The sequence below is a fragment of the Taudactylus pleione genome, unplaced genomic scaffold (assembly GCF_031769625.1).
Source record: "Taudactylus pleione unplaced genomic scaffold, aTauple2 ptg000496l, whole genome shotgun sequence".
Lineage (NCBI taxonomy): Eukaryota > Metazoa > Chordata > Amphibia > Anura > Myobatrachidae > Taudactylus > Taudactylus pleione.
The window spans coordinates 971,313-997,671 of record NW_028284898.1 but is presented as its reverse complement, the minus strand read 5'-3'; the positions used below and the strand labels follow the sequence as shown (position 1 = coordinate 997,671).

The 26,359-nt window shown below is 45.3% G+C and overlaps 1 protein-coding gene across 1 annotated transcript; it reads left to right on the top strand.

Moving 5' to 3' along the window:
• Nucleotides 1-97: 97 nt before the first annotated feature.
• LOC148502464 (uncharacterized) lies at nt 98-26,098 on the top strand. Its single transcript, XM_088449800.1, has 7 exons — nt 98-152; nt 3,178-3,492; nt 3,955-4,205; nt 4,386-6,140; nt 9,898-9,929; nt 10,172-12,311; nt 25,994-26,098. Exons 1-7 carry the CDS (start codon nt 98-100, stop codon nt 26,096-26,098), a joined length of 4,653 nt encoding a protein of 1,550 aa, XP_088305926.1.
• The last annotated feature ends 261 nt before the right edge of the window (nt 26,099-26,359 follow it).

The window sequence follows — 26,359 nt, the reverse complement described above, 5'->3', positions numbered from 1 at the left end:
CTACTACAGCAGCTTCCACTTCTCCAGTGGCTCCCACTACTACAGCAGCAACAACGACTACTGCTGCTCCCACTTCTACAGCTCCTTCCACTTCTACATGGGCTCTGACTACAACAGCAGCTTCCACTTCTACAGCGGCTCCAAGTACTCTAGCAGAAACCTCTACTAATGTATCTCACACTACTATAGCAGTTTCCACTTCTACAGTGTTTCACACTACTATAGCAGTAACCACTACTACTGCAGCTCCCACTTCAACAGTGGCTCCCACTACTACAGCAGCAACCACAACTACTGCAGTCCCCACTACTACTGCAGCTCCCACTACTACAGCAGTAGCCACTAGTACTGCAGCTCTCACTTCAACAGTGGCTTCCTCTACAACTGCAGCAAGCACTACTACTGCAGCTCCCACTACTACAGAAGTTTCCACTTCTACAGCAGCTCCCACTACTACAGCAGCAACCACAACTATTGCAGCTCCCACTACTATAGCAGCTTCCACTTCTCCAGTGGCTCCCACTACTACAGCAGCAACCACTACTACTGCTGCTCCCACTTCTACAGCAGCTCCAACTTCTACAGGAGCTCAGACTACTACAGCAGCTTCCACTTGGACATCAACTTCCACTTCTACAGTGGCTCCCACTACTACAGCAGCAACTACTACTACTGCAGCTCCCAATTCAACAGTAGCTTCCACTTCAACAGCAGCTCTCACTACTGCAGCAGTTCAAACTTCTACAGCAACCACTACTATTGCAGCTCCGACTTCAACAGTGGCTTCCACTTCCACAGTTGCTCCCACGACGACAGCTGCAACCACTACTACTGCAGCTCCCACTTCTAAAGTGGCTCCCACTACTACAGCAGCTTCCACTTCTACTGCAGGAACCACTACTACTGCACCTCCCACTTCAACATTCGCTCCTACTACTACTGCAGCAAGCAGTACTACTGCAGCTTCCACTACTTCAGCAGTTTCCACTTCTAAAGTTGCTCCCACTACTACAGTAGCAACCGCAACTACTGCAGCCCCTACTACTACAGCAGCAACCACTACTACAGCAACTTCCACTTCTCCAGTGTCTCCCACTACTACAGCAGCAACCCCTAAAACTGCTGCTCCCACTTCTATAGTGGCTTCCACTTCTATAGCGGCTTCCACTACTACAGCAGCTTCCACTTCTACAGTGGCTCCCACTACTACAGTAGCAACCACTACTTATGCAATTACAACTTCAACAGTGGCTCCTACTTCTACTGCAGCTTCCACTTCTACAGCAGCTTCCACTTCCACAGCAGCTCCCACGACGACAACAGCAACCACTGCTACTGCCACTCCCACAACTAAAGCAGCTACTACTTCTACAGCTGCTACTACTACTACAGCAGCAGCCACTACTACAGTGTCTCCCACTACTACAGCAGCAACCACTACTACTGCAGGACCCACTGCTACAGCAGCTACCACTTCTTCAGTGTCTCCCACTACTACAGCAGCAACCAGTACTACAGTGGCTCCCACTTCTTCAACTCCTTCCACTGCCACAGCAGCTCTTACAACAATAGCAGCAAACACTACTACTGCAATTCCCACTTCAACAGCAGCTCCCACTACTACAGCAGCTATCACCATTACTGCTGCAGCTCCCACTACTACAGCAGCTTCCTCTTCTACAGCGGCTCCATCTTCTACACGGGCTGCCACTTCTTCTGCAGCTCAAACTACTACTGCAGCTCTTATATTTGATGGAGGTTTCAATATTATTGTAGTTCTCCCTTTTACTGCTGCTCCCACTACTACTGCAACTCTCACTACTACAGCAGCTTCCACATCCAAGGCGGCTCTTACGACAACAGGAGCAACCACTACTGCAGTGGCTCCCACTACTACAGCAGTAACCACAACTACTGCAGCCCCCACTTCTACAGCAGCAACCACAACTACTGAAGCCCCCACTACAACAGCAGCAACCACTACTACAGCAACTTCCATTTCTCCAGCATCTCCCACTACTACAGCAGCAACCACCACTACTACAGCTCCCACTTCTACAGTGGCTTCCACTTCTACAGCAGTTCCCACTACTAATGCAGTTTCCATTTCTGCAGCTGCTCCCACTACTACAGCAGCAACTACTACAACTGCAGCCCCCACTAATACAGCAGCAACCACAACTACTGAAGCCCCCACTAATACAGCAGCAACCACTACTACTGCAACTTCCACTTCTCCTGCATCTCCCACTACTACAGCAGCAACCACTACTACTACAGCTCCCACTTCAACAGTGGCTTCCACTTCTACAGAGGCTCCCACGACGACAGCAGCAACCACTACTGCTGCAGCTTCCACTACTACAGCAGCTTCCACTACTACAGCATTAACCACTGCTTCTGCAGCTCCCACTTCAACAGAGGCTCCCACTACTATAGCAGCAACCACTACTACTGCAGCCCCCACTACTACAGCAGCTTCCACTTCTCCAGTGGCTCCCACTACTACAGCTGCAAACACTACTACTGCTGCTCCCACTTCTACAGCTGATTCCATTTCTACAGGGGCTCCGACTACTACAGTAGTTTCCACTTCTACAGAGGCTCCAACTATTCTAGCAGAAACCAAAACTAATGCATCTCCCACTGCTATAGCAGTTTCCACTTCTACAGTGTTTCACACTACTACAGCAGTAACCACTACTACTGTAGCTCCCACTTCAACAGTGGCTCCCACTACTACAGCAGCAACCACAACTACTGCAGTCCCCACTACTACTGCAGCTCCCAGTACTACAGCAGTTTCCACTTCTACAGTGGCTCCCACTACTACAGCCGCAACCACTAGTACTGCAGCTCTCACTTCAACAGTGGCTTCCTCTACAAAAGCAGCAAGCACTACTACTGCAGCTCCCACTACTACAGCAGCAACCACAACTACTGCAGCTCCCACTACTACAGCCGCAACCACTAGTACTGCAGCTCTCACTTCAACAGTGGCTTCCTCTACAAAAGCAGCAAGCACTACTACTGCAGCTCCCACTACTACAGCAGCAACCACAACTACTGCAGCTTCCATTTCTACATCAACTTCCACTTCTACAGTGGCTCCCACTACTACAGCAGCAACTACTGCTACTGCAGCTCCCAATTCAACAATAGCTTCCACTTTTACAGCAGCTCCCACTACTGCAGCAGTTCCCACTTCTACAGCAACCACTACTATTGCAGGTCCTACTTCAACAGTGGCTTCCACTTCCACAGTTGCTCCCACGACGACAGCAGCAACCACTACTACTGCAGCTCCCATTTCTATAGCGGCTCCCACTACTACAGCAGCTTCCACTTCTACTGCAGAAACCACTACTACTGCACCTCCCACTTCAACAGTCGCTCCTACTACTACTGCAGCAAGCAGTACTACTGCAGCTCCCACTACTTCAGCAGTTTCCACTTCTACAATGGCTCCGACTACTACAGCAGCAACCACTAGTACTGCAGCTCCCACTTCAACTGTGGCTCCCACTACTACAGCAGAAAGCACTGCTACTGCAGCTCCCACTACTATAGCAGTTTCCACTTCTTCAGTAGCTCCCACTACTACAGAAGCAACCACTACTACTGCAGCCCCCACTACTACAGCGGCTTCCACTTCTCCAGTGGCTCACACTACTACAGCAGCTGTTCCCACTACTACTGCTGCTTCCACTTCTACAGGGACTCTGACTACTACAGCAGCTTCCACTTCTGCCGCAGCTCCAACTACTGTAGCAGAAACCACTACTACTGCATCTCCCTCTACTACAGCAGCTTCCACTTCTATAGCAGCAACCACTACTACTTCAGCTACCACTTCCTCAGTGGTTTCCACTACTATAGCAGCAAACACTACTACTGCAGCTCCCACTTCTACAACAGTTTCCACTTCTAATGTGGCTCCCACTACTACTGCAGCAGCCACTACTACTGCAGCCCCCACTACTACAGCTGCAACCACATTTACTGCAGCCCCCACTACTACAGCAGCAACAACTACTACAGCAACTTCCACTTCGCCAGTGTCTCCTACTACTACAGCAGCAACCACTACTACTACAGCTTCCAGTTCAACAGTGACTTCCACTTCTACAGCAGCTCCCACAACTACTGCAGCTCCCACTTCTACAGTGGCTCCCACGACTACAACAGCTTCCACTGCTACAGCAGTAACCACTTCTTCTGCTGCTCCCACTTCAACAGTGGCTCCCACTATTACAGTAGCAAGTACTACTACTGTAGCTCCCACTACTACAGCAGTTTCCACTTCTACAGTGACTCCCACTGCTACAGCAGCAACCACTACTACTGCTGCTCTCTCTTCTACTGCAGCTTCCACTTCAACAGAGGCTCTGACTACTACAGCAGCTTCCACTTCTATAGCGGCTCCAACTACTCTAGCAGAAACCACTATTACTGCATCTCCCACTACTACAGCAGCTTCCACTACTAGAGTGTCTCACACTACTACAGCAGCAACCACTACTACTGCAGCTCCTACTTCAACAGTGGCTCCCACTACAACTCCAGCAAGCACTACTACTGCAGTTCCCACTACTACAGCAGTTTCCACTTCTAAAGTGGCTCCCACTACTACAGTAGCAACCACAACTACTGCAGCCCCTACTACTACAGCAGCAACCACTACTACAGCAACTTCCACTTCTCCAGTGTCTCCCACTACTACATCAGCAACCACTAAAACTGCTGCTCCCACTTCTATAGTGGCTTCCACTTCTATAGTGGCTTCCACTACTACAGCAGCTTCCACTTCTACAGTGGCTCCCACTACTACAGTAGCAACCACTACTTATGCAATTACAAATTCAACAGTGGCTCCTACTTCTACTGCAGCTTCCACTTCAACAGCAGCTTCAACTTCCACAGCAGCTCCCACGACGACAACAGCAACCACTGCTACTGCCACTCCCACAACTAAAGCAGCTACTACTTCTACAGCTGCTACTACTACTACAGCAGCAGCCACTACTACAGTGTCTCCCACTACTACAGCAGCAACCACTACTACTGCAGGACCCACTGCTACAGCAGCTACCACTTCTACAGTGTCTCCCACTACTACAGCAGCAACCAGTACTACAGTGGCTCCCACTTCTTCATCTCCTTCCACTGCCACAGCAGCTCTTACAGCAATAGCAGCAAACACTACTACTGCAATTCCCACTTCAACAGCAGCTCCCATTACTACAGCAGCTATCACCACTACTGCTGCAGCTCCCACTACTACAGCAGCTTCCTCTTCTACAGCGGCTCCATCTTCTACACTGGCTGCCACTTCTTCTGCAGCTCAAACTACTACTGCAGCTCTTATATTTACTGGAGGTGCCAATATTATTGTACTTCTCCCTTTTACTGCTGCTCCCACTACTACTGCAACTCTCACTACTACAGGAGCTTCCACATCCAAGGCGGCTCTTACGACAACAGGAGCAACCACTACGGCAGTGGCTCCCACTACTACAGCAGTAACCACAACTACTGCAGCCCCCACTTCTACAGCAGCAACCACAACTACTGAAGTCCCCACTACAACAGCAGCAACCACTACTACAGCATCTTCCATTTCTCCAGCATCTCCCACTACTACAGCAGCAACCACCACTACTACAGCTCCCACTTCTACAGTGGCTTCCACTTCTACAGCAGTTCCCACTACTACTGCAGTTTCCATTTCTGCAGCTGCTCCCACTACTACAGCAGCAACTACTACTACTGCAGCCCCCACTAATACAGCAGCAACCACAACTACTGAAGCCCCCACTAATACAGCAGCAACCACTACTACAGCAACTTCCACTTCTCCAGCATCTCCCACTACTACAGCAGCAACCACTACTACTACAGCTCCCACTTCAACAGTGGCTTCCACTTCTACAGAGGCTCCCACGATGACAGCAGCAACCACTACTGCTGCAGCTTCCACTTCTACAGCAGCTCCCACTACTACAGCAGCTTCCACTACTACAGCATTAACCACTGCTTCTGCAGCTCCCACTTCAACAGAGGCTCCCACTACTATAGCAGCAACCACTACAACTGCAGCCCCCACTACTACAGCAGCTTCCACTTCTCCAGTGGCTCCCACTACTACAGCTGCAAACACTACTACTGCTGCTCCCACTTCTACAGCTGCTTCCACTTCTACAGGGGCTCCGACTACTACAGTAGTTTCCACTTCTACAGAGGCTCCAAGTATTCTAGCAGAAACCACTACTAATGCATCTCCCACTGCTATAGCAGTTTCCACTTCTACAGTGTTTCACACTACTACAGCAGTAACCACTACTACTGTAGCTCGCACTTCAACAGTGGCTCCCACTTCTACAGCAGCAACCACAACTACTGCAGTCCCCACTACTACTGCAGATCCCAGTACTACAGCAGTTTCCACTTCTACAGTGGCTCCCACTTCTACAGCAGCAACCACTAGTACTGCAGCTCTCACTTCAGCAGTGGCTTCCTCTACAAAAGCAGCAAGCACTACTACTGCAGCTCCCACTACTACAGCAGCAACCACAACTACTGCAGCTCCCACTACTACAGCAGCTTCCACTTCTACAGGAGCTCAGACTACTACAGCAGCTTCCATTTCTACATCAACTTCCACTTCTACAATGGCTCCCACTACTACAGCAGCAACTACAACTACTGCAGCTCCCAATTCAACAATAGCTTCCACTTCTACAGCAGCTCCCACTACTGCAGCAGTTCCCACTTCTACAGCAACCACTACTATTGCAGGTCCGACTTCAACAGTGGCTTCCACTTCCACAGTTGCTCCCACGACGACAGCAGCAACCACTACTACTGCAGCTCCCAATTCTATAGCGGCTCCCACTTCTACAGCAGCTTCCACTTCTACTGCAGAAACCACTACTACTGCACCTCCCACTTCAACAGTCGCTCCTACTACTACTGCAGCAAGCAGTACTACTGCAGCTCCCACTACTTCAGCAGTTTCCACTTCTACAATGGCTCCCACAACTACAGCAGCAACCACTAGTACTGCAGCTCCCACTTCAACTGTGGCTCCCACTACTACAGCAGAAAGCACTGCTACTGCAGCTCCCACTACTATAGCAGTTTCCACTTCTTCAGTAGCTCCCACTACTACAGAAGCAACCACTACTACTGCAGCCCCCACTACTACAGTGGCTTCCACTTCTCCAGTGGCTCACACTACTACAGCAGCTGTTCCCACTACTACTGCTGCTCCCACTTCTACAGGGGCTCTGACTACTACCGCAGCATCCACTTCTGCCGCGGCTCTAACTACTGTAGCAGAAACCACTACTACTGCATCTCCCTCTACTACAGCAGCTTCCACTTCTATAGTGTCTCCCACTTCTACAGCAGCAACCACTACTACTGCAGCTACCACTTCAACAGTGGTTTCCACTACTACAGCAGCAAACACTACTACTGCAGCTCCCACTTCTACAACAGTTTCCACTTCTAATGTGGCTCCCACTACTACAGCAGCAACCACAACTACTGCAGCCCCCACTACTAGAGCTGCCACCACAATTACTGCAGCCCCCACTACTACAGCAGCAACAACTACTACAGCAACTTCAACTTCTCCAGTGTCTCCTACTACTACAGCAGCAACCACTACTACTACAACTCCCAGTTCAACAGTGACTTCCACTTCTACAGCAGCTCCCACAACTACTGCAGCTCCCACTTCTACAGTGGCTCCCACTACTACTACAGCTTCCACTACTACAGCAGTAACCACTTCTTCTGCTGCTCCCACTTCAACAGTGGCTCCCACTACTACAGCAGCAAGCACTACTACTGCAGCTCGCACTACTACAGCAGTTTCCATTTCTACAGTGGCTCCCACTGCTACAGCAGCAACCACTACTGCTGCTGCTCCCACTTCTGCTGCAGCTTCCACTTCAACAGGGGCTCCGACTACTACAGCAGCTTCCACTTCTATAGCGGCTCCAACTACTCTAGCAGAAACCACTATTACTGCATCTCCCACTACTACAGCAGCTTCCACTACTAGAGTGTCTCACACTACTACAGCAGCAACCACTACTACTGCAGCTCCTACTTCAACAGTGGCTCCCACTACTACAGCAGCAACTACTACTACTGCTGCTCCCACTACTACAGCAGTTTCCACTTCTAAAATGGCTCCCACTACTACAGTAGCAACCACAACTACTGCAGCCCCCACTACTACATCAGCAACCACTACTACAGCAACTTCCACTTCTCCAGTGTCTCCCACTACTAAAGCAGCAACCACTAAAACTGCTGCTCCCACTTCTAATGTGGCTTCCACTTCTATAGCGGCTTCCACTACTACTGCAGCTTCCACTTCTACAGCGGCTCCCACTCTTACAGTAGCAACCACTACTTATGCAATTACAACTTCAACAGTGGCTCCTACTTCTACTGCAGCTTCTACTTCTACAGCAGCTTCCACAGCAGCTCCCACGACGACAACAGCAACCACTGCTACTGCCACTCCCACAACTAAAGCAGCAACTACTTCTACAGCTGCTACTACTACTACAGCAGCAGCCACTACTACAGTGTCTCCCACTACTACAGCAGCAACCACTACTACTGCAGCACCCACTGCTACAGCAGCTACCACTTCTACAGTGGCTCCCACTACTACAGCAGAAACCAGTACTACAGTGGCTCCCACATCCACAGCAGCTTCCACTTCTTCGGCTTCTTCCACTGCCACAGCAGCTCTTACAACAATAGCAGCAACCACTACTACTGCAATTCCCACTTCAACAGCAGCTCCCTCTATTACAGCAGCTATCACCACTACTGCTGCAGCTCCCACTACTACAGCAGCTTCCTCTTCTACAGTGGCTCCCACTTCTACACTGGCTGCCACTTCTTCTGCAGCTCCAACTACTACTGCAGCTCTTATATTTACTGGAGGTGCCAATATTATTGTAGTTCTCCCTTCTACTGCTGCTCCCACTACTACTGCAACTCTCACAGCAGCTTCCACATCCAAGGCGGCTCTTATGACGACAGGAGCAACCACTACTACAGTGGCTCCCACTACTACAGCAGCAACAACCACTACTACTGCATCTCCCACTACTACAGCAGCTACAAATTCTACAGTGGCTCCGACTACTATAGCAGTAACCACTACTACTGCAACTCCCTCTACAACAGTGGCTCAAACAACGACAACAGCAACCAATACTACTGCAGCGCCCACTACTACTGCAGATTCCACTTCTACAGTGGCTCCCACTACTACAGCTACAACCCCTACTACAGCAGCTTCCACTTCTACAGTGGGTTCTACTATTACTGAAGCTCCCACTACTTCTGCAGCTATCACTACAAATGTACCAACTACTACTTTATCCTCCACCAACACAGCACCCTCATCTACTGCAGCTCTCACTACATCTGTATTAACTACTAGTGAATCCTCCACCAATACAGCACCCTCATCTACTGCAGCTCTCACTACAAGTGTACCAACTACTATTGATACTACCACCAATACAGCACCCACAACTACTTTAGCTGTCACTACAACTGTACCAACCACTACTGTATCCACCACCTATACAGCAGCCACATCTACTGCAGCTCTCACTACAACTGTACCAACTGCTACTGCATCCATCACCAATACAGCACCCACATCTACTGCAATTCTTACTACAACTGTACCAATTACTACTGCATCCTCCACCAATACAACACCCACATCTACTGCAGCTCTCACTACAGCTATATCAACTACTATAGTATCCTCCTCAACTACATTACTCACAACTACTGCAGCTCTCACTACATCTGTATTAACTAATACTGCATCCTCCACCAATTTAGCACCCTCATCTGCTGCTGCTCACGCTACAACTGTACCAATTACTATTGCATCCACCACCAATGCAGCACCCACTACTGTGTCCTCCACAACTACATTAAGCACAAAATCTGCAGCTCTCACTACAACTGTACCAACTACTACTGTATCCTCCACCAATAGAGCATCCACGTCTACTGCAGCTCTCACTACAACTGTACCAACTACTACTGTATCCTCCACCAATACAGCACCCTCATCTCCTGCAGCTCTCACTACATCTATATTACCTACTAGTGAATCCTCCACCAATATAGCACCCTCATCAACCTCAGCACTCACTCCAACTACTATTGCTACCACCACCAACACAGCACCCACAACTACTTTAGCTCTCACTACAACAGTACCAACCACTACTGTATCCACCACCAATACAGCACCCTCATCTACTGCAGCTCTCACTACAACTGTACCAACCACTACTGTATCCTCCACCAATACAGCACCCTCATCTACTGCAGCTCTCACTACATCTCTATTATCTACTACTGTATCCTCCACCAATACAACATCCACATCAACTGCAGCTCTGACTACAACTGTGCCAACTACTACTGTATCCTCCACCAATACAGCATCCACAAGCACTGCAGCTCTCACTACAACTGTACCAACCACTACTGTATCCTCCACCAATACAGCACCCATAACTACTCTAATTCTTACAACAACTGTACCAACTACTACTGTATCCTCCACCAATATAGCACCCTCATCTACTGCAGCTATCACTACATCTGTATTAACTACTACTGCATCCTCCACCAATACAGCACCGTCATCTACTGCAGCTCTCACTACAAGTGTACCAACTACTAATGCTACCACCACCAATACAGCACCCACAACTACTTTAGCTGTCAGTACAACTGTACCAACTACTACTGCATCCTCCTCCAATACAGCATCCACATCTACTGCATCTCTCACTACAACTGTACCAACCACTACTGTATCCTCCACCAATACAGCACCCACAACATCTTCAGCTCTCATTACAACTGTACCAACTACTACTGCATCCTCCACCAATACAGCACCAACAACTACTTCAGCTCTCACTACAACTGTATCCTCCACCAATACAGCACCCACAACTACTTCAGCTCTCACTACAACTGTACCAACCACTATTGTATCCTCCGCCAATACAGCACCCACAACTACTCTAATTCTTACTACAACTGTACCAACTACTACTGTATCCTCCTCCAATACAGCACCCTCATCTACTGCAGCTCTCACTACATCTGTAATAACTACTACTGCATCCTCCACCAATACAGCTGCCTCATCTACTGCAGCTCTCACTACAAGTGTACCAACTACTATTGCTACCACCACCAATTCAGCACCCACAACTACTTTAGCTGTAACTTCAACTGTACCATCTACTACTGCATCCTCCTCCAATACAGCATCCACATCTACTGCATCTCTCACTACAACTGTACCAACCACTACTGTATCCTCCACCAATACAGCTCCCACAACTACTTCAATTCTTACTACAACTGTACCAACTACAACTGCATCCTCCACCAATACAGCACCCACAACTACTTCAGCTCTCACTACAACTGTACCAACTACTACTGCATCCACCACCAACACAGCACCCACAACTACTTCAGCTCTCACTAAAACTGTACCAACCACTACTGTATCCTCCACCAATACAGCATATACATCTACTGCAGCTCTCACTACAACTGTACCAGCTACTACAGTATCCTCCACCAATACAACACCCACATCAACTGCAGCTCTCACTACAACTGTACCAACCACTACTGTATCCTCCACCAATACAGCATCCACATCAACTGCAGCTCTGACTACAACTGTACCAACTACTACTGTATCCTCCACCAATACAGCATCCACAAGCACTGCAGCTCTCACTACAACTGTACCAACCACTACTGTATCCTCCACCAATACAGCACCCATAACTACTCTAATTCTTACAACAACTGTACCAACTACTACTGTATCCTCCACCAATATAGCACCCTCATCTACTGCAGCTATCACTACATCTGTATTAACTACTACTGCATCCTCCACCAATACAGCACCGTCATCTACTGCAGCTCTCACTACAAGTGTACCAACTACTAATGCTACCACCACCAATACAGCACCCACAACTACTTTAGCTGTCAGTACAACTGTACCAACTACTACTGCATCCTCCTCCAATACAGCATCCACATCTACTGCATCTCTCACTACAACTGTACCAACCACTACTGTATCCTCCACCAATACAGCACCCACAACATCTTCAGCTCTCATTACAACTGTACCAACTACTACTGCATCCTCCACCAATACAGCACCAACAACTACTTCAGCTCTCACTACAACTGTATCCTCCACCAATACAGCACCCACAACTACTTCAGCTCTCACTACAACTGTACCAACCACTATTGTATCCTCCGCCAATACAGCACCCACAACTACTCTAATTCTTACTACAACTGTACCAACTACTACTGTATCCTCCTCCAATACAGCACCCTCATCTACTGCAGCTCTCACTACATCTGTAATAACTACTACTGCATCCTCCACCAATACAGCTGCCTCATCTACTGCAGCTCTCACTACAAGTGTACCAACTACTATTGCTACCACCACCAATTCAGCACCCACAACTACTTTAGCTGTAACTTCAACTGTACCATCTACTACTGCATCCTCCTCCAATACAGCATCCACATCTACTGCATCTCTCACTACAACTGTACCAACCACTACTGTATCCTCCACCAATACAGCTCCCACAACTACTTCAATTCTTACTACAACTGTACCAACTACAACTGCATCCTCCACCAATACAGCACCCACAACTACTTCAGCTCTCACTACAACTGTACCAACTACTACTGCATCCACCACCAACACAGCACCCACAACTACTTCAGCTCTCACTAAAACTGTACCAACCACTACTGTATCCTCCACCAATACAGCATATACATCTACTGCAGCTCTCACTACAACTGTACCAGCTACTACAGTATCCTCCACCAATACAACACCCACATCAACTGCAGCTCTCACTACAACTGTACCAACCACTACTGTATCCTCCACCAATACAGCATCCACATCAACTGCAGCTCTGACTACAACTGTACCAACTACTACTGCATCCTCCACCAATACAGCACCCACATCTACTGCAGCTCTCACTACAACTGTACCATCCACTACTATATCCTCCACCAATACAGCACCAAGAACTACTTCAACTCTTACTACAACTGTACCAACTTCTACTGCATCCTCCACCAATACGGCACCTACAACTACTTCAGGTCTCACTACAACTGTACCAACTACTACAGCATCCTCCAGCAATATGGCACCCACGACTACTTCAGCTCTCATTACAAATGTACCAACTGCTACTGCACCCACCACAAATACAGCACCCACATCTACTGCAGCACTCATTACAACTGTATCAACTACTTCTGTATCTTCCACAATTGCTGCACCCACATCTTCTGCAGCTATCACTTCAAGTGTACCAACTACAAGTGTAATACCAATGACTACTGCAGCTCCCACTATAACTACTGCACCTGTATCTACTACTACAGAAGCAGGAACTATCACTGCATCATCTGCTATCACCATAGCTCCTACAACTACAGCTACTCCAACTACAACTCTGGCTATTGTTGCAGGTTCCACAACTGCAGCACTAACAGGATCACAAACTACTACTGCTGCTCTCATTACTAATAGTGCACAAACTTCTACTGTAACTTCTACTACTACTTCAGCGTCCACAGCTACAACTAATATTGCTGTTGTCCTGGCAGAAAGTTACAACCGTAAGTATAATGTCTTAGAAAATGCCAATGCAGTTGTGAGTGCAGTATTACTTCCTAATTTATCTTATCTAAATGACCTCCCCAAAATGTATAGAATTCTTCTCTAAACAGTTGATTATAAAACTTGTACAAATTTTCCCACACAATATAATCCCTGACACAATGGGTCTGATTCAGACATGGACAGAATTGCAGAGCTGCACACAAACAGCTTTGTTTTCCCCTCCATATAAGTGCAAATGCAGAAGAAGGTGTCAGACACCTCCTTGCTGCATTTGCGAGCACCATCGCAACCATATTGACCAATGGTTGCTCTTTTGGACAAGCTGCGGGAGCTGAAGCAGACCCTGGCCTCATCCTTCCCTGAAAACGGTGCCGACACTCCTCCATTTCTGGGAACAGTGACCAGCCACGCCCCTGCTCCTCCCCCAAATGCCGCTGCACGTGTCCTGTGCAGGCACAGACTCCTAAACAATGGATATCTATGTTCATCATTGGATAAACCTACATCTCTTAGTTATGTCCAATTGTGTGACACATGCTCTGTATGTAATGATGCCTGCTCTGCAGTATACTATAGACATTTAAACAGTAATTACTAGTTTGAAAACATTATACAGATTGTTACTTACTCTTTATTGCAGTGCCATATTGGTCCATCATCCTCATTGCACTGGCCTCTGTACTTGCTCTGGGATTGCTGATGGGTATACTTTTTGGGGTAAGTATAGTACCTGTTTCAATATATTGCATTATTCAATATAGTTTCATTACGACTATCATGATACTTTATTACCCACTGCTGTAGAAAGAATTTATCTGGCACCTTTTCCCTGCAGAAAGTTTTGGGGGGCCAGGTTCACAAACCTCAAAAATGACACTGACATGGATTGTTGTGTCACACAAGGCCCTCAATGTTGTGGATGGAGGTTTCAACATCCCCATGTGCCCACATCAAGATCTTAATTTACTTAAAGCCTTGTCTGAACCACTCCTGTTGCATCTATCTACTTTGTAACATTAAATACTCCTGCAGGTGAGGCAGCTCCAGTTACAATACACAGGGCTCTATTTACAATAATCCGCATTGGGAATGCAGATTGTAGTGTGATATTACCGACTGAATTTGCATTGCAAATTCAGGCAATATCACAGGAACTTAATAAAAATCCCTTGCAGGAACATTGCTTGCGATAAAGCTCTGTCCCTGCGAATCCCCTCCACAGCCTTATCACTGTATTTTTGCAAAAAATACCGTGACAAGTGCCCACGCATGCACTGACCAGCCGCTGCTACCCCCCGGCACTAAGCCCTGCCCCCTGGCATTAAGCCCTGCGATCGCGAGCCCCCCTCTTTAATTGTACTTACCTGCATGATCCGGGCTCCATTGATGTCCTCCATTGCTCCAGTCAGCTTACATCCCATACTGCACTGGGAACCGGTCACCTGATGACCGGGCCGCAGTGCAGTATGGGAGACCTGACGCCCTGAGGGAGGACATCATCAGAGCCCCGAACTCCGGTCCCTGGACTTAGGTAAGTTAATTTTTTTTTTACAATTTTTTTTGCAGTGTATCAGCATGTGGTCTGTTTAGAGTAAATTAATCGATTTTGGTCAATTTACATATAATTAATGCTTAAACATTTTAGGAAAAGAAAGATGGTTTATAAAACACTTCACAACAAATATAGACAAAATACTAAATAATCAGTTAATGGAACTACCCTGAATCTGCGTGAGGTGAACAGAGAACACAGAGATCAACCGGAACACTAAAAATGGTGGAATTTCCTTGTTTTTCCTAATCATAGAAAACAAGGTCCATAAGCATTTTGTTTTTGAAACAACAGATACCAAATACTCCTTCTTCGTCAATTCCTTCCATATGAAATGGTTTAAATGGAGAGAATATAGAGAGCAACAATTTTTTAAATGCCACTTTTTGTTTCTTTTTACATAGACCTCTAAATCACAAAACTAAATCTTGTCAGATTTTTCTTTTTACTATTCATTTATAGCACTCATACTGTGTACTATATATATGATAGTGATATTATTTATGCTTCATATTTATACAGATTGTAGGCTGTGTACGATTCTCAACCTCAACATACAATGTAACCGGGTACCCAAGTTACTTTACACACTATGGATGGAGTAATCCTGCAGATCAAACCATAGACCTGGAGGGTGGAGCACAAAGAAATCGAGGATGTGACCGAACTACATCCCAAAGAGATGAACATGAACTGTGCTCAAGACATCAGTGTGAAAAGAATCCAACCAATTAGCCTGAACTGTTTAGCACTTGTTATTGTCATTGTTACTCATTTAATCCATTAATTAATTTTACTTTGCTGCTGAAAATAAGTTTAATATTTATTTATTTATTAACAGTTATTTATATAGTGCACACATATTTTGCTGCACTTAACAGAGAATATTGAGTCATTTAGTCAATCGATCCCTTCAACAGTGGAGTTTACAATCTATATTCCCTACCTCACGCACACTATGGGTAACTTTTGACAGAAGCCAATTAATTTTCCAGAATTTTTGGATTGTGGGAGAAAAATGGAATACCTGGGGGAACCTAAGCAAACATGGGGGAAACATACAAACAGATACGATCCAGGTTTGGAATCGAATCCATAACACCAGTGCTGTGAGGCAGCAATACTAGCCATTGTGCAACCATGGATTCTGCAAAAAAAAAGGCACCTGTCAGTCTCAGTTCCCCCTAGTCAGAAGTCTACAGTGCCTAGTGCTAAATCCAGCGCGGTTGGCTTCTATATAATATTACATTAACCATTGATTCTGTACTGTGTATGTCTCCATAGGGAGTTCTACATTACATCACAGTCTTGACTGTATTACGAAAAGGTGGCCTATATTTTAGCCTAGAAAAATGTTAGGAAACCTTGGTGTCTGAAAGGGCGACTTGTTCCTAATGTTCAGCGACCAAAAGGAAACAAAAGGTTCTGTTCTTACTAGACTTCAAAAACCATAGTAGCGATCCACTTCAAGGCTATGTATTCCAAGACCAGTGTATGTGAGGTAGAACCTTGTGACATCAAAGACTGACCTCATAACTAGAGGAGCTGTAAGTGGTACAGACTAGGATTTGATACATTGTATATACATCATGCAGGAATAAATAAGGGCTACAGTGACATTTGTTGTCCTTCTTTAGTGAGGAGAATGTGGTGGATCAATGTAAGACCTGCATGATGCTACTATGTAGCAGAGTGGAGTAGTTAATGATGACCCTAAACCTTCCATGACATTAGTATGTCATTATGTAAAGGTGAAACAGCAGTGTTGGACTGGAGTAAGAATAGTAATAGCAAATGTAAAATAGCAGTATCGGACTGGAGCAAGAGGGGCCACCCTGGGGAATGCAGTGGTAGGTACCCATGCTTAATGGGTTTGGCCAGTCACCACCCACATTTGGCTAACCATTAGGTGAATCTGGTGTAGTTTCTATAAAAATATAAGGATTCTACGGTATCAAACAGGAATTAAAAAATAAAATAAATGAGCACTGGTGCCTCCTGACACTGTGTCAATATAATAGTCTGCCAGACATCAGGAGACTCTTACCACTACCTTATATACAGTGGCATAAATCCCAGAAGCCCGGAGGAAACTTATAATTTGGTGGCCACCCCATCACAGCCGCTGACACTGTAACATAGCATTTCGTAAGCAGATATACCTGCATTTGCACACAGAAGATAGACATGCCATGCAGAGGCGTCACTTACCTCTGTAACACTCAGTACAGCAGGACTGAAATGCTTTGCACACCATTGGTGCACGTTCTAAAGGGGGTGTGGCTTCATGAAAGGGCTGTGGCATTGCCTCCTAAGCCACGCCCCCTATGTGTGCCGATCCAGGGGGCCTTAATGCCTCCCGTTCTTGGCACACAGTGGGCTTCCCCAGCATTCCTGCAGCTGCTGGGGCAGGGCACAATCTCTCTCCTTCCTCTCTCCATGTCACGGTGATACCATCCGACTGGGGTGGCACCAAAATAGCAGAGCAGCTCCGCTATTTTGGTGTCACCCCCTTGGATGGTGTCACCCAGTGTGGCCCGCACCCCCTGCACCCCCCTAGTGACGTCAGTGATGCCATGGAAGAGTGAGACAGAAAGTTGTGGGTGAGGGGGGCGCCAAACGTGTCACACTGACAATAGAATCTGCTGAGGAGCAGCAACACCAATGAGTAGGGACAGGCTATAGATACTGTAGATGGAGGCGGCCGCTGATGGTCTGATACGGAGCTCTCCTCTAGTGTATGGTGGCTTCTCAGGTGCCGGGAAGAGGTGCCATGTATTGGGCGGCCGTGATGGTACACTCATAGTACATAGTTGCAGCCCTAAGTGGGGTGAATATATTGTGGGCAATGGAGGAGGTGTCCCTTCAGTGCTGGAGCCCAGTGGCAGGCGCATCTATTGTTTCCCAAAGTTCTACCCCTGCTTACATATGCTGGTAGGGGGATACTGCTATTGCCCAGTATTAAGACAGTGTTAGCACTGCCCTGTCATTGTTGCTGCATTCCAGCTGAGAGCGATCACTGCAGATAGTGACTGTGAGAGACTTATGCTTTGTACATTGTGACAAATTTATTTGTGATATTAGCACATAATCATTTGGGGATCCTGTTCTCAGACGCCCCTGTCCAGGTAGCATCAAACGTGTAGCACTTCCAGGCAATGGCACACGGTGCTCAGTCATTTGCAGAAATTGATAATCAATTCTTAATCTCAGTGGTTATACTGTATATATAAATGTGAGTACGCCTAGTCAGCACAGCCTCCACTTTTGACACACTCTGAACAGGGGTGTATTTATAATGGGTGCAAAGTGTGCAGTGCACATGGCCCCTGAGTCCAGGGGGTCCCAGACCACACACCCTGCACCCATAGTTAATTATACTTACCTTTCCGCAGATTCCAGTGTGCTGCTCCACAGCGCTAGCCCGGTACTGCGGAGCAGCAAAAGGTCACAGGGAAAATGGCAGTGGACATTTTGCTGGGGACTCACACATGCACAGAAAAGAAGTTCCCAGGAAAAAGGCACAGGCACCATTTTTCTGGAGACCCATGCATGCGCAGTAGATTCTGGCATGAAGCCAGGAAGTACTGCACCCAGTGCGCTGACAGAGAGGAAGGGGCCCAAACGGAGGCTGCACATGGGTTTCCTCCTCTCTTAGAATGCCCCTGACTCTGAATATTGGGCCTGATTCAGCAAAGATCGCTAGAGCGTATATGGAGATGACTGATTGTTGCGTATTACGCATGTGTATGCATCGCAGTGCATGCACGCAAAGGCACCACTGCGATCGCACTGCGATGACAGAGACCACATAGAACCATTGCAGAATGATAGATAGGCAGTGAGCATTTGGGGGTGGTGACGGGGGGGTGGTCAGAGAAACGCAGGTGCGCCTGTCCGTTTGAACGCTGTTGCATTGGCGTGCATAAATTAACCTCTGCGATTGCATATGCAGCTTGAATACTCACTGCGTGCAACGAGGTTAGAAATTTAGAGGTAAGGTGAGGGCTGCTGTAATTCTGCGTGAGGGGTCGATGGTACTCGATGTTTGAGGAGGTTTGCATGGTACTACGGATGTGAGAGAGGGGAAGTGGGTGTCTACATGTTGTCCGTGTGAGTGCTTTGTGATTAAATGCATTTCCATACTTTCGCAGCAGACCTGCGTGAGTGACTGCCGCCGCGATCGCATTAGCGATTCTTGCTGTATCAGGCCCATTGTTCATTAGCCTCACAGAGGCGACTATAAAATTCAGTGCGCATGTTGCAATTTGTTCCAACAGACGTCTCACAGGCACTATGACATGGATTTCAGCTAATAATACTTTATATCTCGTAAAGTCTGACAGACTATTATATTGATACAGTGGCAGAAGGCACCAGTGCTCATTTATTCTATGTTGGAATCACTGTTTGGTACTGTAGAATCCTTGTATTTTTATGAATATAATTTATTATTTATTGTATACCTATGATATATTTGTGCAATTAAATGTAATTTATTGTAATCTTTCTGCGCTCCCATCTTTTTCCTTTTCTCCTGAGTTTAGCCTTATCTGTCTATCACACTATGGGCCTCATTTAGAATTGTACGCTAATGCTGCCGCTGCCACGATTATCACAGATGTCGATGTGAGAAAATATGACAATGTGACAGCCACCGGGACTTGTACTGAGACACCCACCTGAGCCATCGCAGCTGTCCGCACCTGTGTACCCATATGCAACATCATACACAGATCAGGCAATCATTATCTCCATAAGTGAATCTATGGTCACTCAGAATAACCAAGACACCGGAGCTATGTTTCCTGTGTATGGGATCGGAGATGCAGGATGTGACACACCCCCAAAACGGTTGAGACACACCCGCATTTTTAGCTGAAACACCCGTTGCCTCCCCCAAAACGGGGCCCTGACTTACAATCACATGCAGTGTGCGACTACAGTGATGGACCTTGATGCATGCACAGTGGTATAAAATTGCTCTGCTTTGCGAAAACCGCTCTGAATATAGAGTACTTAGGAAAAATGTTTCAATTCAGACAATAAATAGTCACTGTACTTCACAATAACAATGAGGTACAGGTTGAGTCTCCCATATCAAAATATTCAGAAATACGGAATATTCCGAAATATGGAATAATTTTGGCATGACTGAGATAATGAAACCTTTGATGTTTGATGGTTCAATGTACACAAAGTTTGTCTAAGGCACAAATTATTGAAAATATTGTGTAAAATTACCTCCAGGCTGTGTGTAAAGGTGTATATGAAACATAAATGAATTTAATTTCTATACACAAACTTTGCCTGAGCCACAAAATTATTGAAAATATTGTATAAAATGACCTGCAGGCTGTGTGTATAAGTTGTATATAACACATAAATGCATTCTGTGTGTATATTGGGGTCCCATTCTCAAGATATTTCATTATGGTATGCAATTATTCCAAAATATGGAATATTCCATTATCCAAAATACCCCTGGTCCAAAGCATTTTGGATATGGAAGACTCAACCTGTAATAGGACTTTCCCCTGCGGCATATCTATAATGGATGTGGGGTGTGCGGTGCATACTGGTCCCTGAGTCCAAGGGGGCCCATACTGCACACCCTACAGCAGTGGTGGTGAACCCTGGCACTCCAGCTGCTGTGGGACTACATTTCCCAGCATGCTCTGAAAGAGTTTTGCTATTAGGGAATGCTATAACTTTGGCAGTGCATGCTGGGATATGTAGTCCCACAGCAGCTTGAGTGTCAGGGTTCTCCACCACTGCCCTACACCCATATATAGTTAAGCTTACATTTCCGCAGTCTCCAGATTGCTGCTCCATAGCACCAGGCTGGCACTGCAGAGCAGCAAAAATCACAGAGAAGATGGCGGTGACGGCCATTTTCCCAGTGACTTGCGCATGCTCAGTAGATTCTGGCACAAAACATGAATCTACTGCTCTGCCAGAGAGGAGGGGGCTCACAGTGAGTCTGCACATGGGCTCTCTCCACTCTTAAAATACCCCTGTACCCCTGGATGGTCTACTGTGATCAATATCCATCATGAATATGAAGATGAAAACTAAATAATGAACTTGTGAATATAACCAGTCTGCTTCAGAGTGGCCAATATGACTCTTCAGTGTCTTGTAGTGTCGTGTAGTATCTGGGGAGTGTCACCCCACACTGCCAAGATACTAACATTAAACAACAATATCACCAATGAGTCCTTTAGGCGCTAAAGCAGGTAATGTAGTCCCACACTGGATAACCTTCAGCGCTGTATCCTTAATGTGATAGTTTCACTCGATCCTTCCAGCTCAAAGAAACAAACAAGTCTTTTCATAGTGCAGTAAATTAAACACTTAAAATAAACATAGGTAATATATCCAGGCTCTATTACTGCATATGATACATGTTATAGTTGACAAAAAAGCATTCAGTGGGAGAGGGTTAAACCCAATAGATAACAGGAGACCTTGATATTAGATCCTTCTTTGTCCTCTTGAGTCCCACCAGCATTTTGGAACTCACATACAGTAAAATAGATGGAAAACCTCTAATAGTGTGAAACTGTATTTAATAAAATGATAAAACATTAAAATATACAACAAAGGCTGCAATGGGCTCTCACCCGGTGTAATTGTCTACCAGATACAATAGCAAACAAAAGAACAGTGTTACAGATGTTACCGGGGTGTCCGCAGAATCACCATCCATCTACCAGGTCAAGTCCAACTGCATCCCAAAGAATTATTCCTCCTAACCAACGCATTTCAATACTTAAGTGTGTATCTTCCTCAAGGCATAAGGAGAAAGTGAGCAGGGTCTGATATTTATACTCCCCAATAAACTAATAGGGTATAGCGTATTGTCAGACATGGATCAGATAACCTCTAGATTAAAATGCAAAATCCCACAATATCCCATTCCAATTTTAGGCCATGTTGCTGTTTGATATAATCCAATATGGCATAATTTCCGCTCAGGCAGTTATTCATAATGTCACTTATAAATAGGTCCAGGCTCTCTTATGGCATATGATGGTCTACACATGACATATAAGCATTCAGTGGGAGAGGGTTAAACCCAGTAGATAACAGGAGACCTTAATATTAGATCCTTCTTTGGCTTCTTGAGTTCCACCAGCATTCCGGAATTCACATAAAAGAACAGTGTTACAGATGTTACCCAGGTGTCCCCGGAAATCATCGTCCATCTACCAGGTCAAGTCCAACTGCATCCCAAAGAATATTCCTCCTATCCAATAGGTATCGATACTTTGATGTGTATCTTCCTCAAGGCATAAGGAGGAAGTGAGCAGGGTCTGATATTTATACCCCCCAATAAACCAATAGGGTATAGCCTATTGCCAGACATGGATCAGCTAACCTTTAGATTACAATGCAAAATCCCACAATATCCCATTCCAATTTTAGGCCACATTGCTGTTTGATATAATTAAATAGTGCATAAATTCTGCTCAGGCAGTTATTCATAATGTCACTTATGGCTTCCACTGGAAGTAACCTAATGCCCTGGACACCCATCATACATCATATCGTGCTGCATGACTCTCCTTCCAGAAACCGGAAGTCATGGTCAGCATTCCACAATAAGTTCCACCAAACGTATTGATAATGTACTTTCAGTACTGCCGTTAGTACTGTATGTGTACATTCCACCAGAGTTTTATACAAGGCCACCGGCTGTCCTCAATTGTTCTACTACAGGCACTGGCTTAATTTTCCAGGTTCCATTTTCCATGTTCCGGCAGTCATCTTAATAGGCACACTTAGTCATCGGTGACCATCTTGGAGTGGGGCAAAAAAATCATTCTTAAAAAGTCCAGAATAAATATGGCCATCTAATATAAAACAAAGGGAATAAAATATAAAAAAAAAATAATAGCAAAATAATATAATAAACAAGGATAGGATTTAAAGTAGCAGAGTAAAACACATGGAAAGAACTTAAATATTAAAAAGATATCAATGGTGGGAACCGCATGGTTACTAAAGTGCTTTCCCACCATTGAAGTCAATGAGGGAAACTCCTGAGAAGCTCACCTCTCTCAGCCAATGAACGTTCAGCCATTTCTATGGGAAATGCAGTGGCTGGAGCGTCATTCGCGAAGTACCCTCCTTAGTTAATGGTACTATGGGCCTGATTCAGAGTTGGGAATAGAGAGAGAGATAGCACTTAACTGTGTACCTGGACAAACCATATTGCAATGCAAGGGGTGTAAATACATATTTTTTTTGCATGTGGGGTAAATACTGGCTGCTTTTACATGTAGCCCACAAATACTGCACAGTTTTATTATTACTCTACAATTAGAGGTCAGTTTAGCCACCTCCCTCCCAAATCTAAATTTCTCTGACATTTTAAATCTGCCCCACCTGCAGTGCAGCATGGTTTCACCAAGATGATCAGTTGAGAGAGATATCTCTCTCTATTTCCAACTCTGAATCAGGCCCTATGTCTGGTGGTCCACACGTCTTGTTTTTTTATTTTAAGAAGACTGTGGCTGCCTACTGGAAATGAAGAGAACTGGAATCAAGGTGTAGGTGAGAATGTTTTTGTTTTTTTACAGGTCCCATTCTGGATTCTACTGGAAAATGGGGACACAATCTATACCTTAACACAAGGTGAGTATGTGTGAGTGTGAGTGTATTAAAGTTTTACTGTCACAGTGTGTGAGTTTTGTCTTTTTTGTATTATTTATTATGCAGGTGAACTAGAGGTACCAGTGGACCCTTAATACCTTGCATGCTGGTATTTGTGGTTCTCCAAGTACCAGCATGTGGGGGAGGCTTGCTTGGACCTTTAGTTCTCCAGTATAAGATAATATTATTTTAAATGTTTAGACTATCAACTCGGCACCCACTGGCCAGAGAGGGGACCCTTTATTGGCAGATTCCCCACTCCCCAGTGATCCCTGTCCTGGGCTGACTAGCTGGGTGTGTTGAATGCTTTGGCTGGGGGTCTCTGTGAAGATTGTACAATGGCTATGGCATTACACCCCGCTACAAAGATTCTGGTGCTAGTTGTGGCTAATAGGGGGGAGCCCTACTCATTTTGTCCCCCATATTTCAACAACCAGGACAGGTTCACAGATCCTGGAGCTAGTTGTGCTTTTAGGGGGGGACACCACGTGAATTTTTTCATTTTAACATATTACTAGCTTTTACACACAGAAGCATGCACAGATCTCACTAATCTGTTCATGCTTCTGTGAAACACACACCTGCTCAGTCTAAACTCACTAGCCTGAAGCAGGTCTATTATTTGTGAGTGTTTTTTTAGCAATTCTGTGCGAGTTTAAAATTTGCACTCTATTACCGTGGCCGAGTTATATGTTTTCCATGGGAAAACATCTGGATGTGAGTGTGGCCATTGCGAGTTGCGGGAATGCGAGAAATATGCAACGTGAAACATGTGTGAGATGTGAAAAATTGCAAGTTTAGTGCTAAACTTTTATTTTTTTAAAACTCGCATCCTATTACATTTTGCCCTTTATGTCTGACCAACGTTCTTCTTAGAATATAACAAAAGTTAAACTACATCAAAATGTAGCATCATAAATATATAAAAGGTGAAAATATCTCTAAAATCTTCATCTAACACAACAAAATGATCATCTATGTGTACTCAAAAGAAATACATATCTTTCCTAACTTCATGTCAAAAGGATGATGTGATGTTATTTAAAGAAAATGTGCAATTCCGTAGATTAAAGATGACAGGGTTTGAAGTTCGAATATCCGGAACACCTCTCTTCTGGATAATTTGTGTAGAACATCTCCTCCTCTTTCTCCGATTGTAACCTGTTCAATAGTTCTAAATGTAATTTCCTCAGGCTTGGAGTGGTGATGACGAATAAAACATTTAGAGACGACATGATGTTCCACTTTATTTGTAATATATCAAAAGTATTCTTGTATATGTAGTTTCAAAGTTATTTGGTCTCTCCCACATATTTCATGCTACATGTATATTCCAAGAGGTGCTGTATGTACTATGAAACGGGACTTTAACCGCGCTCTCCCTTAGGTGGTCTCAATGTAAAGACTAATTATTTTTAATGCTGCCTGCAAAGGATTTGTGTCTCTTTCCAAAGTCACAGGGGTTAGTAATAAAAGGTTTATGTTTATGCTGGAGCAAATTAAAAATAGGATTAAAAATAATATGTCTCTTAGTAAGTGTAATGAAATGAAAGAGGAATATGGAGTGAATGATAATGCTGTTTAATATTTATTAAAATAAATGATATGGTATGTAAATATGAAAGTAATATCTCTAAAACCGTATGATTTTTAAAACATAAAAACAAACATTTAAATCTTAGACATATAAGTTCAGAGAATAAAATGTATCATATGTGGATATAGGTGCAGACTAGTGCATAGAAATGAACAAAAAACATCCCAAAATATTTTTAAGGTCAATAATGTTCACTGTATGTGGTATAAAAAGAGTTCACTGTTTTCTTGTTCACAGGGCATTTGGCTGTTTAAAAAGTCCTGAAGTGAACAAAAAGAATTTGGTAAACAGAGGTTTTGTTTCTTGGCGTTCCTAATTGAAGCAGAATGAAGTCCGTGTTTTTAGAGATTTGCCTGGTCTTTTATGTGTCTCCAGTTTCTAGATGGGAATGAGTGAGGCACGGGCAGACGTTATAAGTGACGTGGTCATCCCGGTCTCCTTCTTCTCCGAGTCGCAGCTAGAGCTTGGTTCCCTGGCAACCACATAGCTCGGCTGAGGTCAAAGCCAGGCGGTCTCCTGGGGAAAGTGTGCTAGGCAGTATGACAGATGCTGTTGTGGTGGCCAATGCGTTTTGATCTCCAAACTGGGGGTGATCTTCGTCAGGGCAGTTTGGTGGGCTGCCTGCCGGTTTTTCTTTTATGGGAGTCCTCGTTTCCTAATTGGTTGTGCCTGGTGTCAATCATTTACTTGGTTTTCAGGTGGACTTGTTTATTCCTTCTAATTAGAGTATGTGTCTGTTTGTATCGCA

What these genes read in the sequence shown, in the direction of transcription:
- LOC148502464 (XM_088449800.1), top strand. Translation starts at nt 98, where the DNA reads ATGGGCTCTGACTACAACAGCAGCTTCCACTTCTACAGCGGCTCCAAG. An exon ending in CAGCGGCTCCAAGTACTCTA is followed by an intron (nt 153 to 3,177) that starts GCAGAAACCTCT and finishes CCACTTTTACAG; the next exon opens with CAGCTCCCACTACTGCAGCA. An exon ending in CTTCAGCTCTCACTACAACT is followed by an intron (nt 12,312 to 25,993) that starts GTATCCTCCACC and finishes TCCAGTTTCTAG; the next exon opens with ATGGGAATGAGTGAGGCACG.